This window comes from Populus euphratica, unplaced genomic scaffold (genome assembly GCF_000495115.2).
Source record: "Populus euphratica unplaced genomic scaffold, PopEup_1.0 scaffold247.1, whole genome shotgun sequence".
Lineage (NCBI taxonomy): Eukaryota > Viridiplantae > Streptophyta > Magnoliopsida > Malpighiales > Salicaceae > Populus > Populus euphratica.
In genome coordinates this window covers 247,925-264,699 of record NW_011500129.1, presented here as the reverse complement: position 1 = coordinate 264,699, position 16,775 = coordinate 247,925, and the positions used below count along the sequence as shown (strand labels likewise).

Below are 16,775 nucleotides of genomic sequence, written 5' to 3'. Positions count from 1 at the left end.
TACACCTAAATCCGAATCTGACCTTACTTGGGTCTTATCACAAGGCTGAACCGTATCACTTTGTATATAATATACATCAATGAACAATACATTAGAATCACGTAATGACATGCATGCAATAATTTTGCAAGTGAGAATGAGTTTGTGATAGTGCTTACATGTATTCTGAACCATGTGGCAAATTCTTCATCTTGTAATTGAAAGATTTGGAATTCAGTATTATCGATGTTCCTTACAAGTGGTAATGAGTGTATTATATTACAATATATAGGTAATAAGATATTATTGATAAAGTTTAATTAATATTACATATATATACACTTACTGAATAAAAGGTCTCAACTCATCACTGTTAAATAGAACATAATTGTGTACTTGTTTGAACTCTATTTCTAAAAAATATCTTTCTCTTACTGTATTTTTAGGTGTGGGTCATCCAGGATTGGAAAATATTGACAAGTTTCCACTGGAATACACTTCACCACCATTTTCATGTCATGGAACGCGATTGATTCTAGTTTTTAGATAAAGTTTGAAATAGTACAAGATAAATGTTGAAATCTCCTTAACAATATAGGCCTTACATATCGAAGCCTCAACATTGACATTGTTCTTAACCTTTTTCTTGAGATTGAACAAGTACCTGCATTGAATTAATCAATTATTTTCAATGAAAAAAACAAAGAAAATACTTTTATATATGAATTACATTGCAACTGTAATATCTAACCATTCAAATGGGTACATCCATCTATACTGGATTGGTCCTCTAACTTTTGCCTCAAATAGCAGATGTATAAAGAGATGCTCCATTGAGTCAAAAAATAATAGAGGAAATATCATCTCAAGTTTGTATGGTGTCTCGACGATATTCGTTTCAAGTTTCTCAATGTGATCAACATTCAACTTGTTGGAGTATATATCTTTAAAGAAATGACTGATCTCCTTGAGTGTATCCTATATCCTCTTTGGCAATAAATTACAAAAAGCTAATGGGATAAGTGTTTGCATAAACACATAGCAGTCATGACTCTTCATTCCATACAATCTGCATTCCTCTATATTAACCAGCCTTGATATGTTCGAGGCATGTTCATCCGGAAAACACAGACTCTTAAGCCATTTGTAGACTAGTAGTTGTGTGTTTTTCTCTAACATGAAGCTTGCTCTTAGTTTTGCGACCCGTGACTCATCACAAACCAACTCTATATTTTTACAGTTACAGAACAAAATTACATCCAATCTAGCCTTGATGTTGTCCTTTTTCTTCCCCTTCACATCCATGATGGTGTTGAAAATGTTCTCAAACACGTTCTTTTTAATGTGCATAACGTCAAGGTTATGATGGAGAAGATTGATCTTCTAATAAGAAACCTCCAAAAAAATACTTTGCTTTACCTAATAATAGGCAAAACCAAAACCAGGAAACTTTTGCTTACCTGATTGGAGACCAAACACAATGTCATCGTACTCTAAAACAATATCATGCAATTCTTCACTAGAAAGACACAGGGGTGCAACATCCTTTTCAACTCTGCTAGCAAAGAAATCTTTTCTGTTCTTTCTATACTTGTGATTATGTGGCAAGAAACAACGGTGACAGTAAAAAAAGAAGAAGTTTTACCTCTATTTGTTAGCGTGTATGCCTTGTTATTTTCCATGCAGTATGGACATGTTAGTTTCTCATGCGTGCTCCAACCAGAAAGCATTTCATAAGCTGAAACATGATTGATAGTCCACATCAAAGCTACCCTCATAAGAAAATTTTGTTTCCTCAATATATCATAAGTCAAAGTTTTGGAGAACCATAACTATGCCAACTCATCAATCAATGGTTAAAGACAAATATCTATATTTCGGCCCGGGCTACTTGGACCTGGTATGATTATAGATAAAAACATGAACTTCAGCCTCATAGACATCTCTAATGATAAGTTATAAACCATTAATATGACTGACCAACAAGAATAAAGAGCAGCAAATGACCCGAATGGGTTGAATCTGTTTGTACATAACCTAAAATGCACATTTCTTGATTCAGCTGAAAAGTGAGGATGCACACTATTAAAGTGTTTCCAAGCTTCGTTGTCAGAAAGATGCACCATCACTCTATCAACCACATCATGTGATTGGTGTCATGTTATGTGCTCAGCAATCCTTAGTGATATGAATAACCTCTGTAATCTAGATGTGATTGGAAAGTATCTAAGTTTTTTATATGCCACTATAGTCTTTTCCCTACCAGTTCTAGGTTTGTAACGAGAATTCATGCATGTCATGTACTCGGTTATCTCAGTATTTTCAAGGTAGTATAACATGCAGAAGTTAGAGCACATGTCAATTTTCTAGTATCCTAAACTGAGGGATTTCATCATGAACTTTGCAGCATAGAAGGCAGCATAGAAGTTCTCTTTCAGCTTGTTCCCTTGAGGTAAAATGCTTCTCGCCCATTCAATAATCTTGTCATACCCGGCCTAACTCAACCCCTGATCTGACTTGATAGTGAACATTTGTGTTGCGACTGATAATTTATTATGGTTTGTGCAACCATCCCATAATGGTTCGTGTGAATCTTTCAACAAATCAAAAAACCTAACTGCATTTGCATTAGGTTCTTCTTCTATAATTGGATATTGACTAACATTACCTTGATTCATTCTCATTTTATCCATAACTATATTCCTGTATGGATTAGTGTTGTCATTTGTCGCTTCATGCACATTGCTAACACTAGAAGTTGATCCGACCACCATTTCTCTCATTCTTCTTTTACTAACAAATACTTCTCCATATACATACCAACACTGATAATTCTCCATAAACCCTTTATATAATAGATGCATCGTTACAACATCTAGATGCAGATAGTTTTTATTTTGATACTTCCTGCATGAACACCTAATACATCCTCTAGTAAAATTTATAGGAATAGATGTTACGAAATTAATAAAATCCTGAACTCCGTTACAATAATCCATCCTCTACAATCCTTGGGGTTAATCTTAATACATCTATGAACAATCATCCATGACTTTTATCGAACCTCTATAAAATTATGATGACAACATGTATTAATTAACTATGTTAGGTAAATAAATTTGCAAAAATATTGGTTTACCTCGAGATTATCCAACAAACCAATTACAACTTCTCATAAATATTAAATATTCATTATTAATTATCAATTTCCATACAAATTAATACACATATATCAATTTATGGAAATTACAACTCTGCAATATCATTGATGATAAAAATTAAAACAAACCCATTAAACAAGCTATTAATTATTTCAAAACAACACATGTAATTCGGTAATTCAATAAAGTTTCAACAATTTACAACAAATACAATCTTATAAAATCTAAAACAAACCATAACTAGTATAAAATTATACATTCATATACTACAAGTTTGTTTGAGAAATAACAATAAAACATGTACATCTATTAATGAAATACATATACTAAAAAAAATTCACATTTAAATGTTAAAATTTAAAAAGATATAATTACTTACAAAAATTGATAAAAATTCATCGGTAAATCAGAACACGGATATTATGATGAGAAGATTTCAAGAAATATGACTTGTTGTGTTGAGAAGAGGGAGAATTTTTTTTTTAGGCTAGTTGTTTGCAGTTGGAAAGGGTTGAGATGGGGAAGAAAAAGGAGAAGTATGGGAGGAAAGGGTCGATAGAGGGGGGATATATTAACTTTTGCCGACGACTTCACCGACGAAACTATTCCATCTGTGATTCCATTGGCTAGTCTAATGGTAAACAAGGCACATCACCGTACGGAGTTGCCATTTTGAATCCCTCGATGATTCTGTTAGCATTTTCATTGGTGAATCGGTTATGTCACCATACGGAACTGATGTTTTGAATCCGTTGATGATTTCGTCGGTAAAAAATACCCACAATGACCTCCACATCAGCAAACCACCATTTTTTTATATTCTCAACATTCCGCTCGTAATTCCATCAATAGCTACCGATGAAATTACGGATGGATTAAATTCGGTTGATAATGACGACCTAAAATTGCTGATAAAATTATTCTGTCGGTTTTAAGCGAATTTCTAGTAGTAAAGAGCATAATTTTTATTAAACCATTGGATCAGACTGAAATTTTATAATTACGTTCACCATGCCCAATTCTATAAGGAGATAATTGGTTAAAACCATAAAGGTTGTTATCATATCTGAATTCAACCTAGAAGATATTTTTTGGATATTTTTTTATTTTTCTAGTTATTTTTGGATTTCTTTCCTAGTTACATTTTAAAATTTTATTTGATTCAAGTTTCCTTGCCTAAATCTATTTAAGCTTTTATTTAAATAACCTTGAGTATTATTTTTTAGTAGAGAGATTTCATAGTAGTGAGAGTTTACAAAACATAGATTTTATATAGAATTTAGAGCTTGAGAATCTCTCATTTTATATCTTTCGTTGTACACTGTATCAAGCAAACATTTTCCAAGATGGATAAAATTGGTATTTTAGAAGTTCTCCTTATGAAATTGGAAACGAGTTGATGAATTTAGAGTAAATTCTTGGCAAAGCTCCCTCAGTGGTTTGACAAGTAGAGCACTTCCACAGTAGAATACGCCTGCAAACCAAGACATCAAGAAGTAAACAAAGGACCTAAGCATAAAACTAACGATATAGCTGAAAAAGTTATGCTGCGCCATGCATGTTACCAAAAAAGGTTCTTTACAGTTCTAAACTCACCTATCCGAGAAGATTTATGTGTTTCTGCCATTTGAGTAAATACCTTTCTCCAGTTGGGTCTTGAAAAATGCGTTCTTATCTGTCACATTCTATTACGTATTAGAAGGGAATTTAAAAGAAAAAAACATATCATATCGTTAATGATTCAGTGGTCAGTGAAGCTGATCAATACCCGACTTTGGGAGACAACATCAAGTCCATTCTTTGCATGCTGCAGTTTTTGTACCATGGCAATAAGTGCAGACCTTGCATCTCCTTCTTCATACACACTAGTCAAGTAGTTGTGCATTTCAATTATATTCTGAGACATTGAAAAGTTCCAAAGGAATAATTACTGGTTAGATTAGAAATCCTTGACGGGCTGAGAATTTGTAAAATGAGGACATTTTTCAGCTATCAAAACCCACATTATCATCACAGTCTGCAATATCGTCCATGACACCCTTGAACCAATCAAAAGAACTTTGTTCTCTTGTGACCCAGTAAAAGTACGCTCTTTCTGGACCCTTTTTATCAGTTGAACCCATTCGTTGGTCCTGCGTGCAATCATATGTTAGCTGAATTGATTTTCAACTTATTAGACTAGGCAATCTTGTGGCAGTGATGTGTGCCTAGCACTATACGTACGTAACGTACCCTTCTCGACTCCGCTGCATTTGATTTGATCTGATTGAGCAGATCCTTCAAAATGCTGATAAATGGAGTTGCTCCAATTCCTAGACCTATGAGCAGTAATATGTCAAACTTTTTGTAATTCTGAGCGGGGGCTCCAAATGGTCCTTTGATCAGGATCTTTGGAAATCTGCCACAGGTGAAAAGGGGGCTCTTTTAGTTTTAGTTTTTACAAAATCTCAAGTAGATTGTTTAAGAATCAATTTACTGACGTTGCTTGTATCTGATCGAAGTTTGAGTTTGACAATGCTTTTGTTTCCATTCTCTTTAGCCTTCCTTGGTTTTGTTTAGTATCCCGGGGGGGCTCACAGACCTGCGAAAATATAACATTTGCAAATAACATGTCACTAAATCTGCCTCAGTTGCATGGATATAGAGAGACACCAATCAAGCCATAACCTTCGCAAATAAGTTTTTGAGTTCTGTCGTCCAATCACCCACAGTTCTTATGTGGACACTCAAATTGTTATCTCCTGGTGCAGAAGTGATGGAGAAGGGATGCCTATAAGAAATAAGAACTGAATTTTTTTACTGAAGAGATGTATTATGGAACAGAAAACACTATCGGAGATCAATTTATTACCATTCAAACTTGGACAAATCCGGGCATTTGATAAAGAGGTACATTCCACTTTCGTACTTAAATCCTGGAGGCTTGCTCATGTATAGAGCAAGAACATTCCCTGTATATATAATTGCCTGTAATGTCCAAAGTACACGATGAGTTTTATGAATTAATATCATAGATGAGGAGAATAAACATCAATAACACATACCTTAATGACATCAACATGGTGAAAGCGTTCCTGATTTTTTGTGAAGACTCTCTCAGTGGCATAGAACAATACTGGGCCAATGAGATACATCCATGTCTGTGGAAAGTTAGATAACACAATTAGTTTCAGCATCTGCTTTAACCTATATATGTTCAAAAGAGAAATTTTGTTGTCATGAAAATATTGCATTCAGAATTGTTGGAGCACAAATGGCAGAAAAAGGTTATGCTTAATGAAGAAGTAGCTAGCAGAGGGCTGTGCATACCGTTTTGGCATACCAAGGCTTTTCAAATATTAAGAAGTAGCCATGCAAAATGCATAGTAGATATGCTAGGGCGAGCAGATGATGCGCATACCAAAAGGCATTAAACCCTGCCAATCTGTGAAATACCCCTGGTAACTTAATGACATTCTTTCGGAAATGGTGTGTTGCCAAAGTAAATGAGAACCCCATTATAAGGATCATCAGAATTCCGGTTACGCCTACAATGCTTCGCATGAAAAACCAATAAGTAGGCTGTTGGTAATGGAACAATGGTCCAGCAAATAGCATGAATTTGCCTTCTGGGCATGAACTCAACAACGGGATATTACAAAGAACATGTGCTAGAGTATGAGCTACAGTCCCAATTACTATGGCCAAAGCAATCGTCTTGTGAAAGCTTATGTTGTCATCGAAAGGGATAAAGGTGCCGAGAAATGATGATCTAAGCTTAGTAAGTGTTCTTCTGCAGACAGGAAGAAGAATGAGGGCCATATTAAACTTTAGACTCTCGGCAGAAGCCTTGGCAAGACAGACACAATAACTTGAGATTTTGAATAAGGGTGATTTCTCGAATTCCTTGAACTTCCAAAAAATGAGCACGAAGTTTACAGCTAACCACAACGCGATAACCCATATTCTCCTCCAGTTCTCATGAATATATTCTACTGACACAGTCAAGAATTTGGTAACAGGAGTCCTATATCTTCTTGGGATCATGGCATTTGTGAGATTATGCGTTTTTTCATCGAGCTTCGTCGTTTGATCTTCATTATTCACCATCCCTCTTAGCAGAGTTTCAAGCTGCCATAGCTGCAAAACTAGAAAAAGTAGAGTTTCTAATTGCCACACTGTCACAAAATTTGAAACCAGAGTTTTTGCATAAATACCAACCCCTATATATCCAAGATGATCAGGATCAAGTTCTTCCATGATTAGAGCTGCATAGACTGCCGCATGCTGTTTAAGATTTGTGAGCTTGTTTGCAGAGGCACTCAACTCTATAACCTTTGGCAAAACATAAAATCAGAAAATTGAAATATCGTGATGTGAAGAGGAAGGAAAAAAAGAAAAGAAAAGAAAAGGAAAATAACAATTATGCAGAAGGGCAATATAGCCACACCTCCCTCACTTCCAACTCCGAAAGCCTCCCATCCCCATTCTTGTCGCACCTATTAATAAATCATAATGTCAGCTTGAAGTTAACCCTTTAACAGTTTATACTTCACAAGGGGGATTTCTTACATATCAAAAAATATTCCAAGACGAGAATCAAGATCTTGTTTAGTCATGTCTTCCCAAAACAATTTCAACTCATCTTTTGTTATGCCATTTGCGGGGCATATATTCTTACGCCTGGCAATTGCATGAAATATTTCTCCTGCAAACTCTTTGGAATCTCCTAGTCCTGCAAAAAGGGAATGAAGTTCAATTTGTGTTTTTTATATTGAAAAGATAGGATAAAAGGCATGCCGTCAACAACGAAAGATTTTGAAAGCATACCAATGCAGATTCCAAATTTGTCCTTCGGGAGCCTTTCATGAACTGCAAATTGATGAAAACGCCTTTCGATGGATCTCCATGCATCCGTTTCCTTTCCGGTCATTGTTCTATCAAGAAACCTGAGGCTTTTAAGTCCTCTAGAAGCTGATGATGCTGTTCTTTCTATCTTGGGGAGAGGAGGTTTCGAAGAGAGAACGCCACTCTTCCTCAACGCACTACTTGTAGTCCTTCTGAGGGATGCCCCAAGATTACTTCCACTCCTCTTGATGGATGCTGCATCACCAGGTTCTTTGGGCGGTAAGGTGGCTTTAGGTTCATCATGAACAGGAACACCCCGCATCCTGTCAATTTCAATGCTCTCAAGCATCCACCTTTTTGATTCCGTTTTGCTTCCCATTAACTCTATGAGATTTTTCTCTTCAATTGATCAACTACACACACACACACAATAAAAAAAGAAGAAGTAAAACACTGGATAAAATGGAGGGTGAGAAAACATAAAGGATCTGCTAAAAAAATGGAAGGGAGAGGGGTTTATTCATATGAAATGGCGGGTGTGGAAGGAGGGGAAGATTACGAAGGCAAAAATCTGGTACAAAGTTGGCCTAACAATAGGAAGCAACATGACGCCTCAAACTTACAGCCTATAGGATTTTTCTGGTTATTATGATAATCAGGTACTCATTTCACCAAATTCTTGCAGCAAGAAGTCTTTTCCATTAAGCACAAGTACTTTTGACCATTTCACAAATGCTTTTTATAGCAAAAAGACATGCTACCTCAACAGTGTTATGCATTGCAATGTCTGTGCTGCCACAAGGATACGTGAAAACATGCTGTTATTATTAGACGAGGGGCAAACTAACCTTCAAGTTTTCTCCATTCAATGATGTATGATTCCACTGTCTATTTTTGTGTACCAAATTTAATGTAGGATAATTACTTGTATCAAGATTATTGTTCGAAGAAAATAAATTATTTTACTATATTTTAAAAGGCATATAAAAAATAGTATTCATTTGCCATAAATATGGATTTGTTATATTATGGAATACACTATATATATATATATATATATATATAGAATATTTGCAGCATGAATAATACTCCATTACCTATAAAAAAATTATTTTTTTATATTTAGTAAAAATAAATTATGTCATATTTGATTACCTAACAAGACATAGTAATATTGCATTATAAAAAGAGCTTCTCTCCTATCTTAAATATTAAAAAAAAATATTATCTATAAAAATATATTTTAAAAAATAATCATTACATAATAATATAATAATTAGTATAGTAGCCTGTGCTCTACAACATGCCAATAATATTTTTTTTTTCAAATGTAAAAAAATTTAAGTTGGGTTAAAAACATATAATGAATTTGCACCATCACAATTCTTAAAAAAAATATTTTTTTACAGTGGCATTATAAATAATGCATAATAGAGCAGCGCCCATTAACAACTAATTTCTTTTCCTTTAATTTTTTTTCTTCTAAAATATTTCTAATTTTATGTTTTTTCCTCTTTCATTTTTTTAATTTTCACATATTTAACATTTTTATACTATAAAAAGAAAATAAATTCATGTGACTTTTTTAATATTGTACAAAAGTTAGGTGATGATAATTTTTTTTTTTGTAATTTTAGGTTGGACTGAATTTTCTTATTAAAACGTGTTTATTTTTACGTTTCAACAAAGTTTTAAAAAAATTTGATTTTTTTATTTTTTCCTTTAATTCCAAATAATATTTTTTTGATGTTGCTGTATTATTTTGATATAATGATATAAAAAATTAATTTTTAAAAAATAAAATTTTTATCTCAATATATTTTTTAAAATACTTTAAAAAATAACCATAATATAATAATATAATAGCTAGCATATTGGCCCATGCTTCATAGTGGATCAATAACATTTTTTTTTTCAAATGTTAAAATGCTTAAGTTGGGTTAAAAGCACAAAATATATTTGCATTATCATCATCTTTATATAAAATATTTTTTACAATAGCACCATCAATAGTGTATAGAAGAAAAATGCCCAATACACTCGTAACTAATTTCAATTCCTTTATTTTTTTTGTTTAAGATATTTAGTGATAATTTATTTTCATGTTAGGTTGGCTTGAATTTCCTTATTAAAGAATGAAAAATGCTTTTAAAAAAATTTATTTTTTTATTTTTTTCTTTACTCCTAATTATGTTTTTTTCCAGATTTTTTAGAAACCTCAATGAGTTTTTAATCCACAAAGAGATACAATTGAGTGTACTATTAAATGTTTGTTTTTATCTGTGTGGAAAATTAGTGATTTAGTGATATTTTGCATGGGATTTTTAAGGATTTAGGGTTTGGTTTAATTTGATTGTGATTTTACAATGGAGTTTACAAAGGTTAAAAAGAAGGGTGGCAAGAAATCAAAAAAGTGAAAGCTAATCGAGGAGGAGAGTGAAGATAAGAAATTGGGCCCTGCTACCAAAAGAATTAGGCTAAGCATACACTTTGATCATTGAAGTTTTCAAATTATAAACTTTCAGCTCTTAACAATTTATGAAATCCAAATATAGTCCTAATCATCATTTTTTTTATTTTTTTTATTTCTAATTTGAGAGAGAAGAGAGAAAGTTGATGGATTCTAATAGTAAAAAAAAAAAAAGTCTCGGTTGAGACTAATTTCAATCATGAAAATCAATTATTTTGGTACCAATGAGTTTTTTTATGAAGAGAGTTTATTCACAATTTTGTTTCCCTTACACTTGCTTAGAATGATAAATCTAAACTCGAAATTTTTTTTAGTTTTGGATTGATTGTGGGTTTTGAAGCCAATTTTTGAGTTGTTAGAAGATAAGAATATGTTTTACAATGTATCTAGAGTATGTTTTTTTAGGTTGAAATATAGTTGAAAATGAGTTTTTCTTAGTTTGAAACAAGTCTAAGTAGGGCAAGTGACGCTTCGCCTGTTATTTTTTTTTTAAAGAATCAAGTCATCCACCTCTTAAAAAAATTAAAAAATGAAAAATAAGGTTCGAGTGCCTCAACTTTTTTCTGGAGGCTTAGGAGCTCTAGGCTTTTCTAGCATGAGAGACTGGACATTTTGTTTTCATTTTTATCCATTACAATTGGATTTTTTTAAATAAATTCTTGCTTATTCTTTTTAATTTCATCACTTGATATTTAATTGATTATTAATTGGACAATCTAATTTGTTTCAGTTTAATTTTGTTTTTCAATCACCTCAATATTTGGTTAGTTCTTAATTTTATAAGTATCTATTTTAGATAAAAAAAAATTATAAAAAGAATTATTAAACCTAATTGAGTTCATGATACAGATTACGAGTTTGACTAGTTAACTTTGATTGTATAAGAATGAGGTTTCATAATTTATTTTGTTACATAAATAGTTATTGATTTATTTAGTTAAATATATGCATAAGTTTTTTTAATTCCATTTGAGATTTTTTATGTACAAAAACACATTGTAAAAGTTTGTACATACACTTTTCTTTCAAAAAAAATATTAACTTGCAGCGAAGCACGAGTCAAATAGCGAGTATTTTATATGCCTTATCATGTTAGAACTATTTGTCTAGCTATTTTGGCATCCAACATTAAGCATATCTTTTGCTTTTGCTAGAATTTTGATATTGCAAATAAAGCAATTCCTTTTAGTTATCCTAGATAAATAAATGGAAACAAAGGAGATAAAATCGAAAAAGAAACCAAAAAACAATTATGTTTGGTATTAGGGTATAAGAAAGACTAAGTGTTTATGTATCCTATTTAATTATGATGAAAAAGTCTATTTTATCCTTAATATATATTAATTTCAAATTTACATATTAAAAAAATAAATATTACTTTATTCATTTTAATTTATATTAGGTGTGGAAATTAAAAATATTATGATAACCCTAGTTATAAAACCTGGATTGACTCGGCAAGTTGACTCGGGGCTTGGACTAGTCTGTTTTTAGAAAAAAATATGATTGACTCGATCTAACCTAATCAAAAACCCGAATGAATCTAGGACAAAACACAAATAAAAAATCCGTTGACTTTTCATTAATTTTTTTTCCAAAACTAGGTGGCGTTGATTTTATTTAAAAAAATATATTTTTTGGTCAACCCAGTTGACTCTCCCAACCAGTGATCTGCGCCTTGCTCTAGGTTGATTCTCTAGTCGAGTTTTAAAACTATGATAACAATATTATAGTAACCCTAATTATAAAATTTGGATTGACCCGATAGGTTGACCTGAGGCTTGGATTAGTCTGTTTAATAAAAAAATAGAGAAATAATTGACCCGACCTGACCTGATCAAAATCTTGAATAAACTCGGGATAAAACAAGGATAAAAAATCTATTGACTTTTCCTTAATTTTTTTTTTGTCTAAAAGCAGGTTGCATTGATTTTTTTTTTTTGTCAACCTAGTTGACTCTTCCACTTAGTAACCCAAGTCTTAACTCGAATCGAGTTTTAAAACTATCATAGTAATCATTTTTATTTTTACATTGACTCAAAATAACTTAGATTGACCTTTCTGAACCATAACCTAAGCCTTGTATTGTATCAATCTCTAAATCGAATTTCAAAATTATGATAATGATTATTTTTATTTTAATATTAACTCGGGTCAATTCGAGTTTACTTTCCTAACTATTGAGTTGGTTTTTATCGACTCTCAAATTTGATTTTAAAAATACGATAATCATTATTGTTAAATAAATTTAAAATTAATTTTTTTATAAAGATAATTTAGGAATGGAAAATAATTTTTGTTTGAAATTACTTGTAAACAATCCAAATGACAATTTTCAAGAAACAAACAATTAAACAGGCTTAATCAGCCATCAAATTTTTCCAATATATCATCACTATATTTAAGAAAAATTAACATTTGTATATGAACAATTATACCGCTCAAGACATTTTTTTTTATTATTTAAACTCGCTTGAGCAAATGTTTCGATTTACTCAAGAAAAAAAATCAAAATTTTAACTCTATCTAATTGTTTCTGTTTGAATATATATTCCTCTCTTTCCGAGTTGCTTTCAACATTTTGGAAAATCGTTTGGAGGCGGTAGAGTTGACTCATTAGGGCCTTTGCCATTGTCCACCATGAATGCCATCTTAAGTCCCCATGTAGTGTGCACATCAAGATGGCAATGCATGAACCAAACTCCTGCAGAATAAGAAAACATGATAGCTAACGAACACGGATTGAAACAAATTTAAAGAAAGCCTAAGTCTGTGGATTTCAACTGAAAACATTTACCAAGATTATCAGCACGAAATCATATGGCAACCCATCCACCAGAAGGTACTCCAATTGTGTTCTGTTCAACAGGGTCAACAAGGTTGAATTTCTTAGGATCAGTCTTCGGATTGTAAATCCCTACTCCCCTACCAACACCAACGAAATTGAATCCATGTAGATAGATTGGATGGTTCTCAGGGGATATGATACCAGTATCTTGCATAACAAGTTCGACTGTCGAGTTGGAGCGCAACCTATAAATTTTGGTTCCACTTTTGTTGGAGTACCGGTGTAATTAAAAACATGTGGTGGCTTCGAAGGAAAATCAGTGGTGAACACACCGCTGATGTTGAAGAAATGTGCTTGAAGCAGAGCGGTGGTTGGCATTACAAATGTGACATTGTTAACGCTAGCAACAACTCTACTACCATTACCAGCTTTGCAAGTTGAACAGGGGTTAACCCCTAGACCAACAGTGAAGATAAGGTTGTGATCAACAGTTAATGGGACTTTGGCAGGGAACCTTTTCGAGTTTAGAGTGCGTAGAGAATTGGTAAATTGGTTGGCAACTGCAGTGGCATTCTTGGGAGGTGGGATGGTAAGAGTTGTAGGTGTTATGTATGGATACAAATAGTAGGTGGCAGCCATGTTGCAAGAGTCAATGGTAGGTGCCTAAATAAAGAAATTGTTGCCCACCATTGTTGACCAAAGGAAGAAGATTGTCTCCCACTTCAGCTATAAATAGAGAGTGTCATTGATAGTTGAGGATCACACGAAATAGAGAGAAACACAGAGAGAGCTTAGAGTGAGAGTTGAGTTGAGTAGAGAAGTTTTTCTCCTCCTCCTTGTTTTGTTGTTCGTATTGCTTTTGAGCTTGATTAATACAAATCAGTAGCTCCGTGGAGTAGGCAAGATGTCGAACCACGTAAATTGATGTGTGTTTGAATGCTTGAATGTCCTAACAACTGGTTTCAGAGCTTGTTCTTGAAAAAGAGGGTGTTTGATCCAAACTCAAAAATCAAAGTTCTCAAAACGTGTTTTTGAACATACCATCGTGAAGAGGAAGACGAGAGGAATCCACTATAGAAAACCCAGCGAAAAACCGACGTCCTGCATGCCCGCACGCGCCTGCACGCGCCACCACCAGCACTGCCCATGCACACAGATGCGCCTCACGCGCGCCATGCATCTTCCTCGCCCGTTACCTGCAATTTGAGCTGGGTTGACCCGACACGTCATCAGCCACGCAAGCAGTTCTACACAATCAGCAGCCACATCACCTGACATGTCGCTTGACACATCAGTCGTCACATCATCCCTGCCACGTCAGCCAAAATCCATGTGGTTCTGCCATGTCAGAATTGTGGGGCCCGCATATCTTACGTGGCTGACACGTTAGTATATCCACGTCAGCATTCTGGGTTTTGATCCGGTGTGGCGCAACGACTATTCCTCCTGACACGTGGCTTCATCTGCAGCGTCCAGTGATCTCAAAGTTTGATTGTTTAAATCTGAGCCATTCGAAGTCCGATTTGGGTGATCTCAGTGTCATTTCTAACATTTTTGGCCATTCTGGACACATCTGTAAGGTCAGATTTTGCAGATTCAAATCCTAGAAAGATTAAAAATGGCTGATGAAATAAAGGCTGCGGGAATTGAAAAATTTGATGGAACTGATTTTGGATATTAAAAAATGCAAATAGAAAATTATCTATATGGGAAGAAACTTCATCTTCCTCTGTTGGGGAGCAAGCCAGAAAACATGTCAGAAGAAGATTGGCAAATTCTTGATAGACAAGTCTTGGGCATTATCCGGCTATCATTGTCAAGAAGAGTTGCTCATAATGTTACAAAAGAGAAATCCACAGCAAGATTGATGGAAGCCTTGTCTGGGATGTATGAGAAGCCATCAGCAAATAACAAAGTGCACTTGATGAAGAAGCTGTTCAACCTGAAGATGACAGAAAGCACCTCTGTTACACAGCATCTTAATAATTTCAACACCATCACAAATCAATTGTCATCCGTTGAAATTGAGTTTGATGATGAGATCCGAGCACTTATTTTGCTAGCTTCACTTCCAAGCAGTTGGGAAGGTATGAGAACAGTCGTAAGCAACTCAGCTGGAAAATCCAAATTAAAGTATGATGATATCCGAGACCTGATTTTAGCTGAAGAAGTACGAAGAAAAGACTCGGGTGAAAGCTCAAGTTCAGGTTCAGCTTTCAACATCAACACTCGAGGAAGGAGACAAGACAGAGGCTTATCCAGAGGCAGATCAAAATCCAGGTACAGAAGCAAAAGCAAGTTTGGACCCAGGAAGCAGGTTGAATGTTGGAATTGTGGCAAACCTGGCCATTTTATGAGGAGTTGCACAAAACCAAAGAAACCTGAAGCTGATTCTGTAAATGCCACTACAAACGAGGTACAAGATGCTTTGATCCTTGCTGTACATAGTCCTATTGATGATTGGGTTCTTGATTCTGGAGCTTCATTTCACTGTACTCCACACCATGAAATGATGCAAAATTACACTGCTGGAAATTATGGGGTAGTCTATCTGGCCGATGGACAACCATTGGAGATTGTGGGTATAGGAGATGTGCAAATCAAGACAATGAATGGATCTACATGGAACTTGCAAAATGTAAGGCATGTTCCTGAACTAAAGAAGAAGTTGATCTCGGTCGGACAACTTGATGATAGTGGCCATTCAATCCTTTTCTCTGGAGGAATGTGGAAGGTATCAAAGGGAGCAATGGTTTTGGCTCGTGGAAAGAAAACCGGCACCCTGTATATGACCACAAGATCAGCAGATATAATTGCCTCTACTGAAGCAGAAAATCAGGCACAGCTATGGCATTGCAGACTCGGCCATATGAGTCAAAAGGGGATGAAGATACTTCAGTCAAAGGGAAAGCTGCCAGAATTAAAAAATGTTGATCTAGACATTTGTGAAAGCTGTGTTCTCGGAAAACAGAAGAAGCTCAGTTTCTTAAAGGTTGGCAGGACCTTAAGACCAAGAAAACTAGAACTGGTGCACACAGATTTATGGGGACCAGCTCCAGTAGCATCTCTTGGCGGTTCTCGGTACTATGTCACTTTTATTGATGACTTTAGCAGAAAGGTATGGGTCTACTTTCTGAAAAATAAATCTGATGTGTTTGACACATTCAAGAAATGGAAGGCTATGGTTGAGACTGAATCAGGTTTGAAGCTGAAATGCTTACGATCTGATAATGGAGGAGAATACATTGATGGAGGTTTCAAGGAGTATTGTGCTGTCAACGGTATCAGAATGGAAAAGACAGTTCCAGGCACACCACAACAGAATGGCATTGCTGAACGGATGAACAGGACCATCAATGAACGAGCTAGAAGCATGAGGTTGCATTCTGGGTTACCAAAAATATTCTGGGCTGATGCAGTTCATACTGCAGTTTACTTAATCAACCGTGGACCATCAGTTTCCTTGGAGTTCAGACTACCCGAGGAAGTCTGGAGAGGAAAAGAAGTACAGCTTTCTCATTTAAAGATCTTTGGGTGTGTTTCCTATGTC

At 34.4% G+C, this 16,775-nt stretch overlaps 1 protein-coding gene and 1 pseudogene across 1 annotated transcript; both read right to left on the bottom strand.

Moving 5' to 3' along the window:
• Positions 1 to 4,504: 4,504 nt before the first annotated feature.
• Positions 4,505 to 8,346, bottom strand: LOC105110346 (putative respiratory burst oxidase homolog protein H). The gene is made up of 14 exons (XM_011005361.1): positions 7,950 to 8,346; positions 7,692 to 7,854; positions 7,570 to 7,618; positions 7,341 to 7,454; positions 6,450 to 7,259; positions 6,185 to 6,280; positions 5,992 to 6,107; positions 5,808 to 5,910; positions 5,621 to 5,721; positions 5,373 to 5,538; positions 5,144 to 5,272; positions 4,909 to 5,037; positions 4,737 to 4,815; positions 4,505 to 4,614 (listed from the first exon to the last, which is right to left on the bottom strand). The coding sequence occupies exons 1-14, from the start codon at positions 8,344 to 8,346 to the stop codon at positions 4,505 to 4,507; spliced, it is 2,562 nt and encodes an 853-aa protein (XP_011003663.1).
• Positions 8,347 to 12,838: 4,492 nt separating this feature from the next.
• LOC105110344 (laccase-4-like) overlaps positions 12,839 to 16,775 on the bottom strand; it is a 7,420-nt pseudogene continuing 3,483 nt past the window's right edge.

Bases quoted from the DNA above. Each gene is read 5' to 3' on its own strand.
- LOC105110346 (XM_011005361.1), bottom strand. From the start codon at position 8,346: ATGGGAAGCAAAACGGAATCAAAAAGGTGGATGCTTGAGAGCATTGAA. The intron at 7,260-7,340 runs GTTGGTATTTAT...CTAGTTTTGCAG, and splicing joins ATCATCTTGGATATATAGGG to CTATGGCAGCTTGAAACTCT. The intron at 5,722-5,807 runs GTTATGGCTTGA...ATATTTTCGCAG, and splicing joins TCAAAAACTTATTTGCGAAG to GTCTGTGAGCCCCCCCGGGA.